The sequence below is a fragment of the Labrus bergylta genome, chromosome 14, assembly GCF_963930695.1.
Source record: "Labrus bergylta chromosome 14, fLabBer1.1, whole genome shotgun sequence".
In the NCBI taxonomy this organism is placed as follows: domain Eukaryota; kingdom Metazoa; phylum Chordata; class Actinopteri; order Labriformes; family Labridae; genus Labrus; species Labrus bergylta.
The window spans coordinates 10,643,192-10,658,986 of record NC_089208.1 but is presented as its reverse complement, the minus strand read 5'-3'; the positions used below and the strand labels follow the sequence as shown (position 1 = coordinate 10,658,986).

The window sequence follows — 15,795 nt, the reverse complement described above, 5'->3', positions numbered from 1 at the left end:
AGAACAGTAGTTGTAAGTGTTATTTTTCTTAATTTCTCACAGCTTCAGACATTTCCGCTGCCAAACTTACAAGGACAGCTGGTTTCCAGATTAAAGAGATAGTGTCTCTTTTTCCATCCAAGATGGTTCAATTCCTCTTGGGTCAAGAAAGTTTACACTTTGTCACTTCGATATTTAACAAGCATTAAAAAGCAGACCCACTTCACATTAAATGTGTGCAACAGAAATAGAAATAGCACTGCTCAATACACGAAGACATAAAGATGACTACATAACTTTATGTTGGGTCTTTACGCCACCTAGAGGCCAACTGGGGATATGAATATTACATAAAAACTACAAATGTAATATGACCTTTCACTGAAATGATCTTGGCTATTCCTCCAGTCAATACAAAGACTATTTTGACAAAAGAATTCAGAGACAAGACAAGGACAGTGAGACCTTAAAGCCACTGAAACACATTCTGAAATGTTGCCATTAGCTTTTCCAGGTCAACACAACGCTTGTTCCAGTTTTCTACACATTACTTACTTATGATTTTATTTACTCGATCCACTATTTTCTTTGTACTATGTAACTCCTGAATGGAGACTTGAGCTTGTTGTGAATCAGACTGAGGGGGCTATTGATCAGTTCATCTCTATATGAACTACCAAAGCAAACAAGACCGTAAGAGACAAGATCATTCTATATTGTTATTGTTATTGTTATTGCCTGAAAGCACCAAAAGATTTGCAATGAGTGAAAAATTTATCATAAAAAGCAGAATTTAATTTCTGTTTAAACCTTTTTTACACACAGACACAGACACACACACACACACACACACACACACACACACAGGACAAAAATCAACCAGAGAAGACGTACTGCTTTGTCCACAGGGTTGCCAAAAGTGTTTCTAAAACCACAAGTTTCTCACACTAGCTTTAAATATTTATGTTTGCTATGAATCCTCAAATGTATGTGTCCAGTCTTTCCCAACTCTGACTGATTTGGAATCAATATAAACCTAAATTAGTTTTTTTTTTTTTTTTTTAAGGCAACTGTGCGCAGTCAGGCCACAAAGTAAAGTTTCAACATCTGAAGGTGTTAAGCCTTTCTGCACCTCGTTGCTCTGTCCCTCAGGACGGAGGTACAGAGCAATGAGGTGCAGAAAGGCTCGCCTCGGGAGGAGCCTGATCCCTGCTGTAATAGCGGCCCTGAACAAACGGCCTTGCTGAACAGGCCAGAGTGGGAACTCTTGTCTGTTGTCTATCTCTGTTTGTCTTATACTCTGTGTTTTGTGTATGTATGTTCTTTGGCGGGAATTGTCTGTTAGGACAGTAACAGTGCTGTGAAAAAGAATTTCCACACGGGGACAACAAAGTCTAAAAGTCTAAGCCTGAATGAGATGTTTTAAATCCCTGACATGAGTGATACCGTAGTCTCATACTGACAGGCAGGAAGTAAATTCAGTGTCCACTCTGCTAGAACATGACAAGCCTCATTTTATTGTCCTTCATGGATGAAAACAGAAACTGCGTGTACAGAATGGTAGTCACATGCAATACAAAAATATGAATTTTACAATAACATAAAAAAACATGTATTGGCCCATTCTAAAAAAATGTACAGCTTTTATACAGTATTTTATACATGAAAAATATATAAATATATATACACATCTGTAATAGACACAGCAGTACCTATTCAAAAATGTTGTGATGTATTTTACATATAAAATGTTTGTACAAATATTAGAAGAATCAGGTTCATTTGCTATACATTAAATAATGTATGTACATTACATAGCCTTGGATTTGCAACACGACGTTTACTGCGGTCTTTCACAAAAAACCAACCCTACTTATTCCATCACAGCACGCTCGTGCAGTCACAAGCGCACCCACACGCGTAACACATAGACACAAGTACACCAACGGAAGCCATCGACCACAAACAGTTTACACAAGCACGCACAAGAGGTATTGTCTTAAGAAGATATAGGACACTTTGCGCCAGGTTCCTGATTTTTGCGCTGAGAATGAAATCACTCCTCTTCATCACAGACAGATCTTTCTAAATAACTTATATCTCTATAAGGTGCACTTTACACTCAGTGGGTGGACATTATTATTTCTAAAAAACTTGAATCGTAAATAAACAGCATTATTCTATTCCCAAGTGGATTGTGGAGGATGAAGGGAATATTTCACCTTTTTTTCTTTTCATTTCATCCACTCAGGCGGGATACAAAAATCTTCATCAGTGCCCTTTTTTGGAATGCATCCAACATACAGTGAATTCAGCAGTTTATACTCCAAGAAGACAACATACAAAGTGAGCATATCACACTGTCCAAACCTCTGAGACCCTCCCAAAGAGAAAAGAAAACACTGCAAATATGACTATTTCAAACCAAACTAAACAACAACAACAACAACAACAAAAGATTTCATGGTTATTTTTTTTTGAAGTGATGACAAAGTGCATATTGTGTCTAGACATGGGCTGGTAGGCACATGCTGTCACACAAACATTAAAAAACAGAGGGAGGAGTGGAGAGGCAGTTGGGTTTGAGAACATCACTCAAGCAGCCTGTCAAACATGTGTCAACCCCTCGGGGGGAAAAACACAGATAAATGAAGTGATCCATTTGGTCGTGGGGTACATTTTAGGTCCATCTGTGTGTGTGTGTGTGTGTGTGTGTGTGTGTGTGTGTGTGTGTGTGTGTGTGTGTTTTACTATGCGTTCGTGTTTCAGGTAAAAAAAAAAAAGGGGCCTTGTGGTCTGGGGCAGCTTCATCACAGCAGCACAGAGAAGGTGAGGGGAGCTGTCAGCAGGCACACACCACAGCACACCAGTCAGTCCCAGCACAGACACCACAAAGCCTGTTTTTTGTTTTTTTGTTTTTTTGTTTTTTTTTAAATGCACCTCCGAGTACCGTGAAACGATACGTAACAAAAATCAAAAGGAAGGCAAAGCGATATTAAAGGTGGGCAAGCCTCACTCCTCCTCAAATTCCTCTCATCTCATCAAAGAAAACACATCGGTTAGACATGGAAGATCAGACTGGTGATTAGTTGAAGCAGTGTCTGTTGCAGGCAGAGGCAATGCTTTGATCAATCCTGTAAGAGTTAAGGATACAGGAGCATGCAAGGCAGACCCAGGCTTTGTTTTGCATTGCTTATGATTCAGAGTGACGGCTACAACCTGGATTAGAAAAGAGAGAAAAAGAACAGAGGGAAGAGCAAAAGGAAAACACATACATTAGACTGTTAGTGAGAGTGAAGTAGCTTTATAGTGAGGAAAGCATAAATGTAAAGTAGCAAGATATTACACATATGTAGATTAGTTAGAGGACAGTTTAAGACTCAGTTGATCAATGTGCACTTCCCTTTGACTCACTTTGTTTTCTTCTAAGAAAACATGCTGACATCTTTCCAATCATTTAGATAGACTGAATTATTCAGAAGCCCTTTACAGCTGGTGTTGGGTTCGATTATAATCTTAGAGGTGTGTGAGAAGCAAACCAAAAGTAAGAGGTGGAAAGAAAAAGTGAAACATTGAAAAAGTGTAGTTGATGGTGAAGTATGTGATGCTTTAAAAAAAAAAAAAAAAGGAAATGAAGAGAATTCCGGCGTACAGAAATAGTTAACATGTAAATTAAATAATGGAATTCTTTATGACTTTTGGCCAAATTTCTTGAACTTATACCGTCTATATGTTGTTACATTGGAAAGTTACTGAACACTTGGAAAAGTAAAAAAGTGAGTGAGAACAAAGAATGACTCTTCTTCACATATTCACAAGAGCAGACACCTGAAGCCTAAATCAATGCTTTTTTTTTTCTTTTTTTTTTTAATGCTGTGTCAAACTGCCCAAATCACAATGTGCGAGAGTCTGTGATACTCTTTCTCTTCAAAAATGTTCCGTTTCTGTCGTGAGACTACATAATGAGCATTGTTGGACAGTAAATTATTGAAACTTTACATATTTCACAATTTTACTTCAAATCACAAAATTCACATTTCATTAGAGAAAATGATCCTGAACTGAGAAAAACGTGGACATGCTGATGAGACAGAATGTATTTGGGTCTTGTGTGATGATGAAGGGAAATTATTTAATACTATAAACCTTTATATCTTATCTTCAAAATATATTAAAATATCATATCATATATCCTTCAGAAGAGTACTTCTAGTTTGAGGAGTTTGGAGTCAGGGAGTTATCAGATTCTTACTTTAAAACCACAGATAACCTCATAATAAATAAATACACTTTGTGTGTGTGGTTTCATATTTCCAGTGTCTTCACGTCATCCTTCCTTTCTGGATACCTACTCTGCAGACTTCCAGAAGTGTCCGGGGTGGGACAGCCTACGGTTGAGTTTGGGCAGCTTCTCCAGCATGTCGGCCAGCTGGGTGAAGGTTGGCCTTTCTCTCAGGTCGTATGCCCAGCAGGCAGACAAGATCTCCTGTGAAACGACAACTCTGAGTCAGTGCACCAGGAAAAGCACTGATCCGTGCACTCACTGAGCTGTGGACTATGAATACGGATTGATCTACAATATTTCAATATCTCTTCATCCCTAGAGCATGTTTGATTATTTGTCACACAAGCAGAATGAACATGATGCGCCTTTTTCAATCTCTGACACACTCATGCTTCTGTTTCAACTCACAGTGACCTCCTTGCCGAGGCTGATCTCTGCCAAGACCTTTTTTATGCCCTCTCCGCTCCCCACCTGCCAGATGGTGGCTTCCACATGCTGGTTGGTGATTGGCCAGTCTCTAGCTTGAAGTTCATACCAAATGGTGCTTAAAGGTGAAATGCAAAATGATACACATTTAGTCCAATGTTAAAATCTTTCATGACTTGATTTCCTCTATGGCCTGAAGTTAAGTAAGACGTTTCAGTGTGAAGAACTTACCCGAATGCGTACACATCTGCTGCAGTAGAAAAAGGAAGACGGTCCTCGTTGTTACCCGGACTCATCCTGCGCACAATCTCTGGTGCGAGATAACAAATCCAGCCATGAGGAAGCCTTAGTTTGTTCTCACGCCTGGGAAACAAAGACAGCACACATTTTCAGTAATGTAGAAAATGGAGATGAAAATCTTGTTGGAATGATGCATTCACTAGAGTAAAATCTGCCTCCAATTCACATCTTAACATGAAGTCTAATCCAAAGAAAATACAACATTAGAAATGTGTGTATAAAATTAAATTCAAAGCAAAAGATGGCTGGAGATATTACACATACTAAGATAACTGGCTGACAATAGAGATGCCTGCAGAACTGCAGCCACTGTGGACCCTGAGCAATTATTACAAATGACTGGATGTCCCCAGGTAATAGCAGGGCAGCGTGAACAGCACTTCAGCTCAAGTTGTGTATTTAAGGCCTCTCGAGTGGCTTTACTTACCTCCCTTCCTGAACAACTCCAGAGATCCCAAATAGCCCAAAGTCTGTGATCACCACTTTATTGGTGTCATGAAAAACATTCTTGGACTTCAAGTCTTTGTGAACGATGCCTTTAGCATGCAGATAGCCCATTCCCTGAACGGAAAAACAAACAGAGAGAGTTCATTAAGTGATGTCATATATCTCTGTGTGTTTCTGCCCCTGCTCACACTATTAAACACTCAGCAGTCAAGACTTTTAATGTGTGTGTTTGTACAAATATTTCTTAAAATAAAGAAAATACCAGGTGCATTAAGACGTACATTTCAAAATATTGAATTATAAATATCTTATTACTCCGCTGCGTTAAATACTTGATTCTGATCGGCCATTTATTCATAGCAAAGGTCTCCAATCCCTTGACAGCAGATGGCTTTTGGGAATAACAGGCTGTTGCTAAGAAAAGCAAACGGTTGCTAGGGACGCAGCTCTTGTCACAGATTCTGGAGGACTAACTGTGATCATATCAATCTGCAGAAAGAAGACCAGTTAATTTGACACTGCTTAAAAAAAAAACACAAAACTGCAAGCTATCACAGAGAAATGAACTCAAATGGAGATGGCACTGGAACAATTACGTTGGTGTTTCAAAAAATGGTAAGTTGCAAAGAAATGTCCTCAGACTCTGATGGTGCCGTGGTAGAAGAACTCAATCTGTTGCTGCCCTGATTAGTGCACGTCTAGTCTCACTTTACCCTCAGTGAAAACATTCTTCATTTTAACACAAGCATTGAAACTCAGTTAGGCTCATTTAATGAAGGTGACAGAGTAAACTGTTTCCACTGACGCAGCTTTAACTGTAGACTCCAATGAAATATTTGGCTAGCAATAAACCAATTATTTAATTTCAGAATAAACATTTTGTTTTAAATGATTGATTTCCTAAGCAAGTAGGCATGTAATTAGACGTGTAATGTATTGTGAGTGGATTTTTATAGCTAAGTAACACCTTCAGGGTGAGACAAGACCTCCAAGTCCTCCTCACTATGGTTTCTAGGGTGGAAACTAGGGTTTCATTATTCAATAACCACTTGCTTGCCTTACATTTGTACATGTTTTTGGCTCTTTGAAAACACAGATTTTACATCAAAATTATTTATTGGCATATAACTTCAGGTTTGGTTTGTTGACATGCAAGGGTTTAAATCAACAGTTTCATCAATGACAACACAAATTACCTTCACAATCTCCTGAGCAATTTGTCTCGTCTTGTTGATATCCAAAGTGTTCTTAGTGTCTCTAACAACCGAATACAGTGTCCTCCCTTTACAGAAGCTGTGAGGAGAGCAAAGTGAAGATTAGAATGAAGGTGAAACATGCAAGGTTTAAAGTCCTTTCAGAGGCGTGATTGATTTTTTTTTTTCCCCTCACCTGGTGATGATGGCTAGGTGGGGTGGAGCCATGCAGGCCCCCATGAAGAGGACCACATTCTCGTGCCTGGTCTGTCTGTAGTTCATCACCTCCTTTTTGAAGAGCTTCAGATGGTCCTGATTGTTCCCATCGATCTCAAGAAGGCGGATGGCTACCTCGCCGTGCCACCGCCCCTTATGCACTTTGCCCCAGCGGCCCTGTGTGAGCAAAACAACCTCAGCAAAGAAGCCTTCTTTCAATATAATACATAAACTATGAATGTGTGATTCCTCACCTTCCCGATGAGTTCTCCCAGGTCCAGCTGCTCAAAGGGGATGTCCCACTCCTGCAGGTAAACACTGGTCTGACTGGGCTTGCGGGAGATGGGGCCCTTCCACTGGTTTCCTCGAGAGCTGGGCAGATCGTCAAGCTCATCACCGTCCATCTCACCGTCTGAGCCAACGTTCATTCTTATGTCTCCTTCTTCATCCTCGTCTTCTTCTTCATCCTCATTCTCCTCGTCCTCTTCTTCATTGTCATCCTCCGCTTCAGGGTCTTCATCTTCAACCTCAATTTCCTCCTCTCCTTCCTGCAGCAGTGCATAGATGAAAAATGTTAATCTGTTGTGCATTCAAAGGGAACATAATTACTTAGATACCGTAGGTTCATTTGAAAGGTGTTGGTCTTCTGGCACACTTTTCTATTCTTATAAAATCAAGAAAAATACTGAAACATAAAAATGGCAAACCTTCAATTTCCTGCAGTATGATAGTGTATTTAGTCTTATGGGGATTGAATTAATATGAAATTGTGCAGTTGCTCTTCAATATTTCCTGAATAAAAAATATTATTTTTTGTGTGTCCAGCTTTGTGTTTCTCAGTTGTAATAAAAGAGTTGTTTTGATCATCTCTCCTTCTGAAGTTAATAACCCCCAGCCCCAGCATCACAATGACCAACCATGTCAATCCTGGTTCCAATAAACAAATGTCAGAGGAGCTGTCGTTTTTGGCTCATTTTGGAAACCTGCAATCTTTTTTTTTTCCCCTCAACACCATGGAAATAACAACCATCATATTACAGTACTCACTAAAAAGCAACCCGGCATCCCCGAATTACTATAACAGATTCGCTGGGTTGTGAAATGCTACAAGTTCGAGTCAGTGAGAGAAATGAGTTTGACCCATGTCATTGCTTCGACGGCTCATTTTCAAAACTGAATTTGGGGCCAAAACAAACATTTATTTTAGATGTTCCTCTGCTCTGCTCATCTGGGAAAACTTCACCGCTTTCAGCTTCTCATGACAAGGGATTCCCAATATTGCTTTTAGCTTATTATTATTATTCAGGCTCCATAATGACCCTCAATCCTTTTTAATATTTTAATAGTCATTTTCTATATGTTGATTTTCCTTTCACCTAAAAATGTCAGTCAATGACACAAGAATGATTCAGAAATAGGACTAATTAAAAAGCCACTTAAATAGACAGCAAAACGTGGACCAAAGTGTAAATTCTACATACACCACATGTTGAAACATTACCTCCTCGTCCTCATCTTCTACCAGCTCAGAATGTATGTCATCTGCCAAGTTCTCCGTCTCATTGCTGTGAAACACATAATTAATATCAGAGTGGTAACATACAAGATACATTACTGCTGTGTCATCAGTTATTTTGAGTGAATTTGATTATTATTTTTAAATCTTACACAGTGTCTTGCAGGACATCAGGGTGCAAGTTAGCAGGACTGGAGACATCTGTAAAAAAAAAAATTAAACGTTTAGAAAGAATTTAAAAGAGCATACAATGTATCCCTTTGGTATTTTCCCCCCTTCTCCTCTAGGAAACTCATGGCCCCACCACAGAGAAAACATGACTGCTCATGCAATTTCCCACCACCACCAGCAGATGGTGTTAAAAGACTGTTAAGTTGCAGTTTCACTATGCAATCCTGGTGCTAGCATGCACCGTCACTGAATGATGGCTGCAGTAACGGCAACCCTAAAAGCGAACATGCAGAGGATAGAGACGAGGGAGTCTTAGGTTTTGAGAAGGGGAACGATGGCGGAATAACAATGCAGTATTTTGCTTTGGAAATTTCAACTCACCAGGGAAGATAAATTGTTGTCTATGCTGAAAGTAACAGGCAGCTTTTATAAAAAAAAGAAAGAGAGGGAAAGACCGACAAGCATGATAGGGAGAGAGATGTTTGGTTAGAGAGGCTTTGAATTAACATTTCTAATCAAAAGCACAGTTGATTACAGTATTAGTAGTAGAAAAGGAGAAGAAAATTAGCAATACTGTTGAATATTCTTAAACTGAAAAATAAGTCAGTGAAAAGGATCCACATTTCACATATTTAACTAGTGCTTATCAGACTATGTTCCCACCTATCTGTCTATGTCGAGGCATCTGTGAGGCCTACCTGGAAAGTTGAAGCGGCTGTCCCGATGGCCTTTGGGCGAGGGATTGGGTGGGGGAGTAGCGCTGGGGGGGTAGTTCTGCTGAAAGGGTGCTGGGGAGGAAGGTGTGGACGAGGTGGTGGAGGACGGATTGCTGCTGGAGTCCAGCTGGTTCATCACTGGAGGATGATCCTGGTGGTGTAGAGAAGAACACAAATGACACTTCTAATACATGGTAGCTACCAGTTAAAGCAATTCATATGAACCAAGACTTTTACAGCATCTACACTAAATACTTAACACCATTTAATATGGAAGCATTTCATTTAATTTTAGGGTAAATCGTCTGAATTATTTAATAGCTGACATAAACATGACTTGAAAAGCATAACACGAGGAGGGCAACACTAATCTTGACAATGTTTTGAATGGACTGATGGTTAGAAGAGACTGTGGCAAAATCACTCGTAGAACTATCTGTCCTTCTTTAGCTAAACAAACACACGTCATATTTGATCAGGGAGAGATCATCCATGCAATGCGGATGTAGTCTGTATTTGCGTACAAACACGTCAGCGGCAGAGAGAGAACTCCAGTTTGTACTCGTGTGGCAGACACTTTATATGGAGGTGTCACATTTTGAAATTTCACAATACTGTTTCAAAGAGCTTTATATAGTAGTTGACTGTTCGGCGTCATGTAGAAAAAGAAGCATTTTGTAACCTTTTTTGTAATGGCCTTTGGTAGCGTGCCAAACTGCGGTGCTTCTTGCGGCCTGTCTACAGGGTTGTTTATATCCGAAGGGACAGACTCAGTCCTCCGAATTTTGGCGACTAGAAGAAAAATTTGCATTAGCACAATACATTTTGTCCATCAAGAGCTTGAGGAGGAGACAGGAAAAAAAGAAAAGAAAAACAAAGCTTACTTGGCAGAAAGGAGATTCTGCAGGATGGGGCTTCCTTGGTGCATTTATTGTGGCACTTTAACCTGCACAGAAAGTAGGCAAAATGTTTTCTTATTCTGTGTGTTAATGCTCTTCTGTTTCATTGTCTCAGTCAATAATATTCAAACTTGAAGTTAAGTGAAGCATTTTTAAGAAAAAGAAAAGAGCCCCACTTACCGACAGTGTTTGCACTTAACCCCAAACATCATGTTCTTCTGGCACACCTGGCATGTTTGTGACAACCAGGACTTGGTTGAAAACCTGAAGAAACACAAGATATGCAAGATATCATTTAACACTACTTACTCTTTTAAAGGTTTTATTTGATTCTGGATTGCCTTTAGTTAGAGATAACACAGTGGATAGAGTCAGAAATCGGGGAGAGAGACAGAAAGAGCCACAGGTTGGGTTTGGACCCAGACCGCCAGCTTCCAGGATCATAGTCTTTGTCTATTTTGTTGAAAGTACAGTTCAGTCTTTCATTTCATCTTGCTTTATTTTGAAATAAGTTTAGGACATACCTGTGTGTGACTGCAAGGCCAATGTCCCTCCTCACTGCTTGTGGAGAGCCGCGATGTCCTGCTCCGTGATCTACACATGAACAAATGGAGAGAAGGGGTTAATGCAAGGTTTGGGTTATGCATTCAAAAATGGGTATTCATTTAAATGAACCCAGTGGTTAATTACATAAAAACTAAGCATCTAAGAACTAAGATCACTGAGTCCAAACCAGATAAACTCATATCCCAGGGCACTCTTTTGCAGTAACAAGGGGGGCTTGTAAAGATTGAGGAGTAACTTTCATTTTATTTAAAAGAGAGAGAACTGTTCCCCCCACCCCCTCCTCCCTAGAGTCAATGCCCACATGGGTTGCAATGTTGCAGACAGGGAAGCTACAGTACAGTGTTTTGGCCTAACCTATCTCCATTTTATAAAAGCATCTCCAATATAAATCCTAGTATTACCCAAGTTTCTGGTCGTGGAGCTCATGAGAACAAAGTCTAGGCTTTTTAGGCCGGGCAGAATCAGTTATATCTGAGCAACTTCGCTTGCCCGCTTCATCGCTGCAACACCTGTTGGCTTGCTGTTGGCCCAGCATCCAAAAGAAACGCCTACCTTCTCTGGTCAAAACCAATACAGACCATTCTGAACCAGAATAGAAATTTAGTAGGACATACTGGCTGCTGCAATGTTATCAGATGTTAATGTTATTTTTTCATGCTTTAATTTAGTTGATATCCTACACATTGTTCCATTAAAAAAATAATTCTGCAACCATTAACAGTGTTGAAATTACTCGTATCTACCCTTTTAAACTTAACAGTTCAAATGATAAAATAGTTGGCTAAAAGTAAACAATAAACAGTTGAAATAATAAGCTTGATGTATTGGCTAGAAATTTGAAATAGTTATGGATAGTTTAAATAATTTGTTAATTTAATTGATGAACTGTAAAACTCTTCAGCTGAAGAACTAAATCAACAGCTGACATGAAACACTTTCATTCATGGCTGGTTAGAAGAGCGTAGCTCAATAAAGAAATGGTTTAAATGTGAAATAGTAATGTATAAACATTTGACAAACAGTTGAAAAAGTTAACTCAAATCAAAATAATGGACAAGCAGTTGAAATAGTGAGCCTAATTCAGGAAATAAAGGTTAAAATACTTTGTTTAATGAGTGGCTAAAAGCTAAAGGAATGGACAAACTTGGACTAAATGGACTAAACCATGTACCCTAAACACAGACAGCATGAGAAAAGATCCACTTGTATTCAATCAGAAGTGTTTAAAATCAGGGACATCAGGTAGGCCGGTATAATTGAAAGTAGATAAGCAGACATTTGGCAGGGCTGGGAAGGCAAGTCTTGTTAGGCCTTTAAGTCTGATCCCTTTTTTAGATGTTGTTACCAGAATAGGGCCAATTATTCATCAAAGCAACAGCACAAAATGTAATGTGTATCTCACTCTTAAAGGTGCTATGTTCCTCCAGGAGGGTGGGCGTGCCGGGCAGTGTGTAAGATGCTGGGGTGGTTGCTGGGGTTACCCCAGGGGTGCGTGCCGAAACAACAGGGTAACGAGAAGGCGAGTCTTCACATCCATTCCCGTTGACTTGCATATTCAGGAGCAACTTGTTCTTTTTAACACACCTAGAGAGAAGGTAAGACAAATGATTTAATGAGGTATTAGTAGGTCCAGTATACTGGTTAAAAAAAGAGACTAATTTAAAGAGCATGCTTTACTGTACAGGTTACAGAAGTGTGAGAGGGAGTCACATTGGAGAACCTAAGTAGTATTGGCATGGGATCATTAACGACAAGACTGATTTCACAAGGAGTGAAGCACAATGCAGTGTTAGTCCTGTGGTCTATACACATACAAAAGGTGAGCTCATCATTGTTTGGAAAACAATCTATTTGTGTAATTTTATTTGCGTCCCGTCCAAACAGTTATGGGACTTGGGACCTGGTTTGAGTTTGCTGCTGTATACTGTACAGTGTGTACAAAACCAGACTAAACTAGCTGGATGGTCTGGGTGTGTGTTAGATGCATTGGATCTATATCAGCCATATTTACTCCTGCCTTTGCCAGTATTTTTTTTTCCTCTTTCAGAAAAGCTTCCCATAAGCAGACCGGATATAATGGATAAACATGTGAGTCTATATCCAATCACAATAGAGGGAGAGAGGGGGAAACGAGGGAGGGAGAGACAGATTGTATGTGTCTTGCCACCTCGGAGCATTAGTCCTAGGAAATACTTCCTGTTTTGACATGAGTCATAATCTCTGGGAATCTGTGTGGGGATTAGCTACTCGCATACAGGCAGAGCAAAGGAGCAACAGGCAGGATGGGAAAGGATGTGAGAGAGGGAGACAGAGAGAGAGAGAAAGAGAGAGAGAATGTATCAAAGGAGAGCTTTCCTTCTTGTGTGGACACAGTGTAAGATTGAGGTAAGAACTAGACAGTGTAGATGCTATCAGGATTCTGTACTTATTGGCAGTTGATTTAAAACAGTAACCCAACTACTCAAAACCCACCATGTCGTTTTAAGTCTGCTATAGCGAGCAGTCCTGCTATTTGTTTACTTTCCAGTAGTATGCTAAAATGAAACAGGTAAATTGTAGTGCGAGTTTGTTCCGATACATATATCAGTGATGGAAATTCCTTGGCAAACGCCTACATAACTAAACACAAGTTCAGGTATCAGAACTGGTATTAATGCGGAATAAACAGTATCCCTATTGTCTAACTTTATAATGCTCCAGGACTGATGGCTTCATTTGAATACTCACCTCTGTGGCTTAAGATGATAAAACTGATAATGTGCACTATTTTGTCTAACATAGTGGATAAAGTGGCCATCCCAACCGTCAAGAATAATCAGGAAAATCCCTTGAAATTATGACTATAAGACAAAACAAGAATATCTTCACATATCATTAGTTGTCAATCTTAATATGTTCTAATTTTGTTTGAATGACATACAGCTATGAATCCCTTATCAAAAAATGTTGCTCGTTCAATGTGTGTGGACTTGTTTTTCCAGACCCTTAAATTAGAACCATACAGCACTTCCCCCCGCAATTCCCAATGCCCTGAAAGTTGTACTAACAAAATCAGCAGCTGAAATCTGTAACAATAACACTGTGATCTGAGAATTCCCATGTAGTCGTGATCTGACCTACTTTTGTGAAGCTCTGCACAAGGTAAATTCTGTAGCAGTGTGTTAGTCTCAGCGCTCTCTGAGCACCTACTTGTTGGTGGGTGGGTCCTCGATGCGGTTGCCCAGCTGGGACTCGTGGCTTTTGCTGCGCGTCAGGGTGATGTTGGGGAGCAGATGCAGCACTTTGCGGGACGGAGGCGGAGGGGTGCAGGGGGGCTTGAGTCTGTGACGCCTCTTTGAGGGCGGGGTGATGGGAGGGGTGGAGGTGTGTCCGTGGAGCCTGGCCGTGCGAGCGAAAGACATGGGGAATGGATCTGTAAGAGGGCTGTCGCTGTGGATATGTGATGCCAGTGCGTCAGGCGTGGGTGCTGCCGACATGGAGCCTGAACGGGGATGGGGGAATGTGGCGCAGGGGGTGGAAGGGGTGGAGTGGATGGTGGATGGGCGTGCAAGAGGTGAGGGGCTGTGAGCGCGGATTGGAGTCCCCAGGTTTGACAGCTGGTCTGCAGTCAGTAGAGAGCCACTGTCCCTCCGTGTGGGCTCAGAAAACCACAAACTGGCATCTTCCCTCATTTCCCCTCCTGGACAGAACCCAACACATAAAAAAACACAAGTAGAAATGTAAAGATTTATTACAATGTGATACATTTGATCAAGGACGCTCTCATGGAGAAAAGACATACCTGATTCAGTTGCACTCTTCAGACAGGAGAGGGCAGCACTGAGCCTGGCACATTCTTCTGAACTGGAGCCTAGTCTTCGCATTGTATCCCTCACCTGAGCACCTGTCATCTGCAGTAAGGCATCCAGGGATAACTTTGCTGCTACTGCCTGCAAAAGGAGCAATACAGTGAAAGTGTGAGGCAGCACCCACAGCTATAAAGTAATGTGCAATAATAAAAGCTAGACACATGATGTAAGACAGGAAAAAAAATCAGATGCAATGAAAAAGGGGGAAATCAGATATAGTGTGTAATCAGACTCAATATGAAAATTTGCTGAATAGTCAGAAATAATATGTTCATTAGCCCTATTTTTTTTTTTTAGGTAACACTTCATAATAGTAGCCATAAAAATGCTAATATTTGTTTCACAAGAAAAACAAAAGGCCTATTTGATTTTTTTAATACAATATCAATAAAACCCTCTGTTGTTAGTTCTTTAACACTATAATGGTCTCACCAATATGGACTGCAGTAAGTCAGCATTAAAAGGACAGCATGGTACGATACTAAGTAGGTCATATAACCCCTGACTTGCACTGTTCCTGGAAATCACTGTTTGTTTGGGGGCATTTCACATACGACTTCTTCCACTTATCAGGGAGATACAAGCAGATGATACACTGACGGGATTCTATGTCTGTATCTGTATGGAGTAATAAAAACAAAGGATTAGACATGGACCAAACAACTGGGATGAGTCCAAAAAAGGGTCAAAACCAGACGTGGACATATTGAGTTCAATTGTAAGTCCAGAAAAGACTCTTTAAGGTCAGATATGAACCGCATCTGTTAAATACTTTCTGTTCTGTTGTCAGACATCTGAATTTGTATTCACTCGTGATTTACACAATTATTCAATGGTTGAAGTAAAGGGCCGTCTTAGAGAGAGTGACTATACAAAAGGTGAAGGAAACTTAGAGTGGGCACACACACAACACAACATTGTACTGTGGAGGATTCTTTTAGTTTGGCAAAATCCGAGTGGGAGGCAGACTGACTGGCTCACACTGCTCCGCTTCAAAAATAGAACAAATCAGAAAAAGCACGGATACATGGCTGCGAGGACTTACTACAATGCAAGCTAGTTTGACTTGCAATCATACTGTCAGTGTATCCATGAGTGTGTTAAACTGTGTTTAGATTTTACAGTACAGAAACAAAATAATAAAAATACTTAAACTCAAAAGATACAGGCCTACATCGTGTGACAACATGCAGCCAATGATTTGTATGCAGAATAACTATTAGAATCAACTC

The 15,795-nt window shown here is 40.2% G+C and overlaps 1 protein-coding gene across 2 annotated transcripts in view; it reads right to left on the bottom strand.

Moving 5' to 3' along the window:
• Window positions 1–1,476: 1,476 nt before the first annotated feature.
• The window catches only part of ksr1a (kinase suppressor of ras 1a), a 29,132-nt gene continuing 14,813 nt past the window's right edge, over window positions 1,477–15,795 (bottom strand). Inside the window, exons 3-21 of one of the 2 annotated variants that reach the window (XM_020630251.3) lie at window positions 14,497–14,644; window positions 13,905–14,394; window positions 12,118–12,299; window positions 10,673–10,742; window positions 10,329–10,412; window positions 10,134–10,195; window positions 9,932–10,041; window positions 9,232–9,400; window positions 8,915–8,956; window positions 8,515–8,563; window positions 8,348–8,411; window positions 7,101–7,394; window positions 6,827–7,023; window positions 6,634–6,730; window positions 5,418–5,551; window positions 4,922–5,053; window positions 4,673–4,808; window positions 4,332–4,465; window positions 1,477–3,198 (exon numbers count right to left, since the gene is read on the bottom strand). In XM_020630251.3, the coding sequence (XP_020485907.1) occupies window positions 3,192–3,198; window positions 4,332–4,465; window positions 4,673–4,808; window positions 4,922–5,053; window positions 5,418–5,551; window positions 6,634–6,730; window positions 6,827–7,023; window positions 7,101–7,394; window positions 8,348–8,411; window positions 8,515–8,563; window positions 8,915–8,956; window positions 9,232–9,400; window positions 9,932–10,041; window positions 10,134–10,195; window positions 10,329–10,412; window positions 10,673–10,742; window positions 12,118–12,299; window positions 13,905–14,394; window positions 14,497–14,644 (2,601 nt within the window). In that variant the 3' untranslated portion in view covers window positions 1,477–3,191. The remainder of the gene's footprint in view (window positions 3,199–4,331; window positions 4,466–4,672; window positions 4,809–4,921; window positions 5,054–5,417; window positions 5,552–6,633; window positions 6,731–6,826; window positions 7,024–7,100; window positions 7,395–8,347; window positions 8,412–8,514; window positions 8,564–8,914; window positions 8,957–9,231; window positions 9,401–9,931; window positions 10,042–10,133; window positions 10,196–10,328; window positions 10,413–10,672; window positions 10,743–12,117; window positions 12,300–13,904; window positions 14,395–14,496; window positions 14,645–15,795) is intronic. The other variant, XM_020630252.3, reaches the window with a different exon arrangement.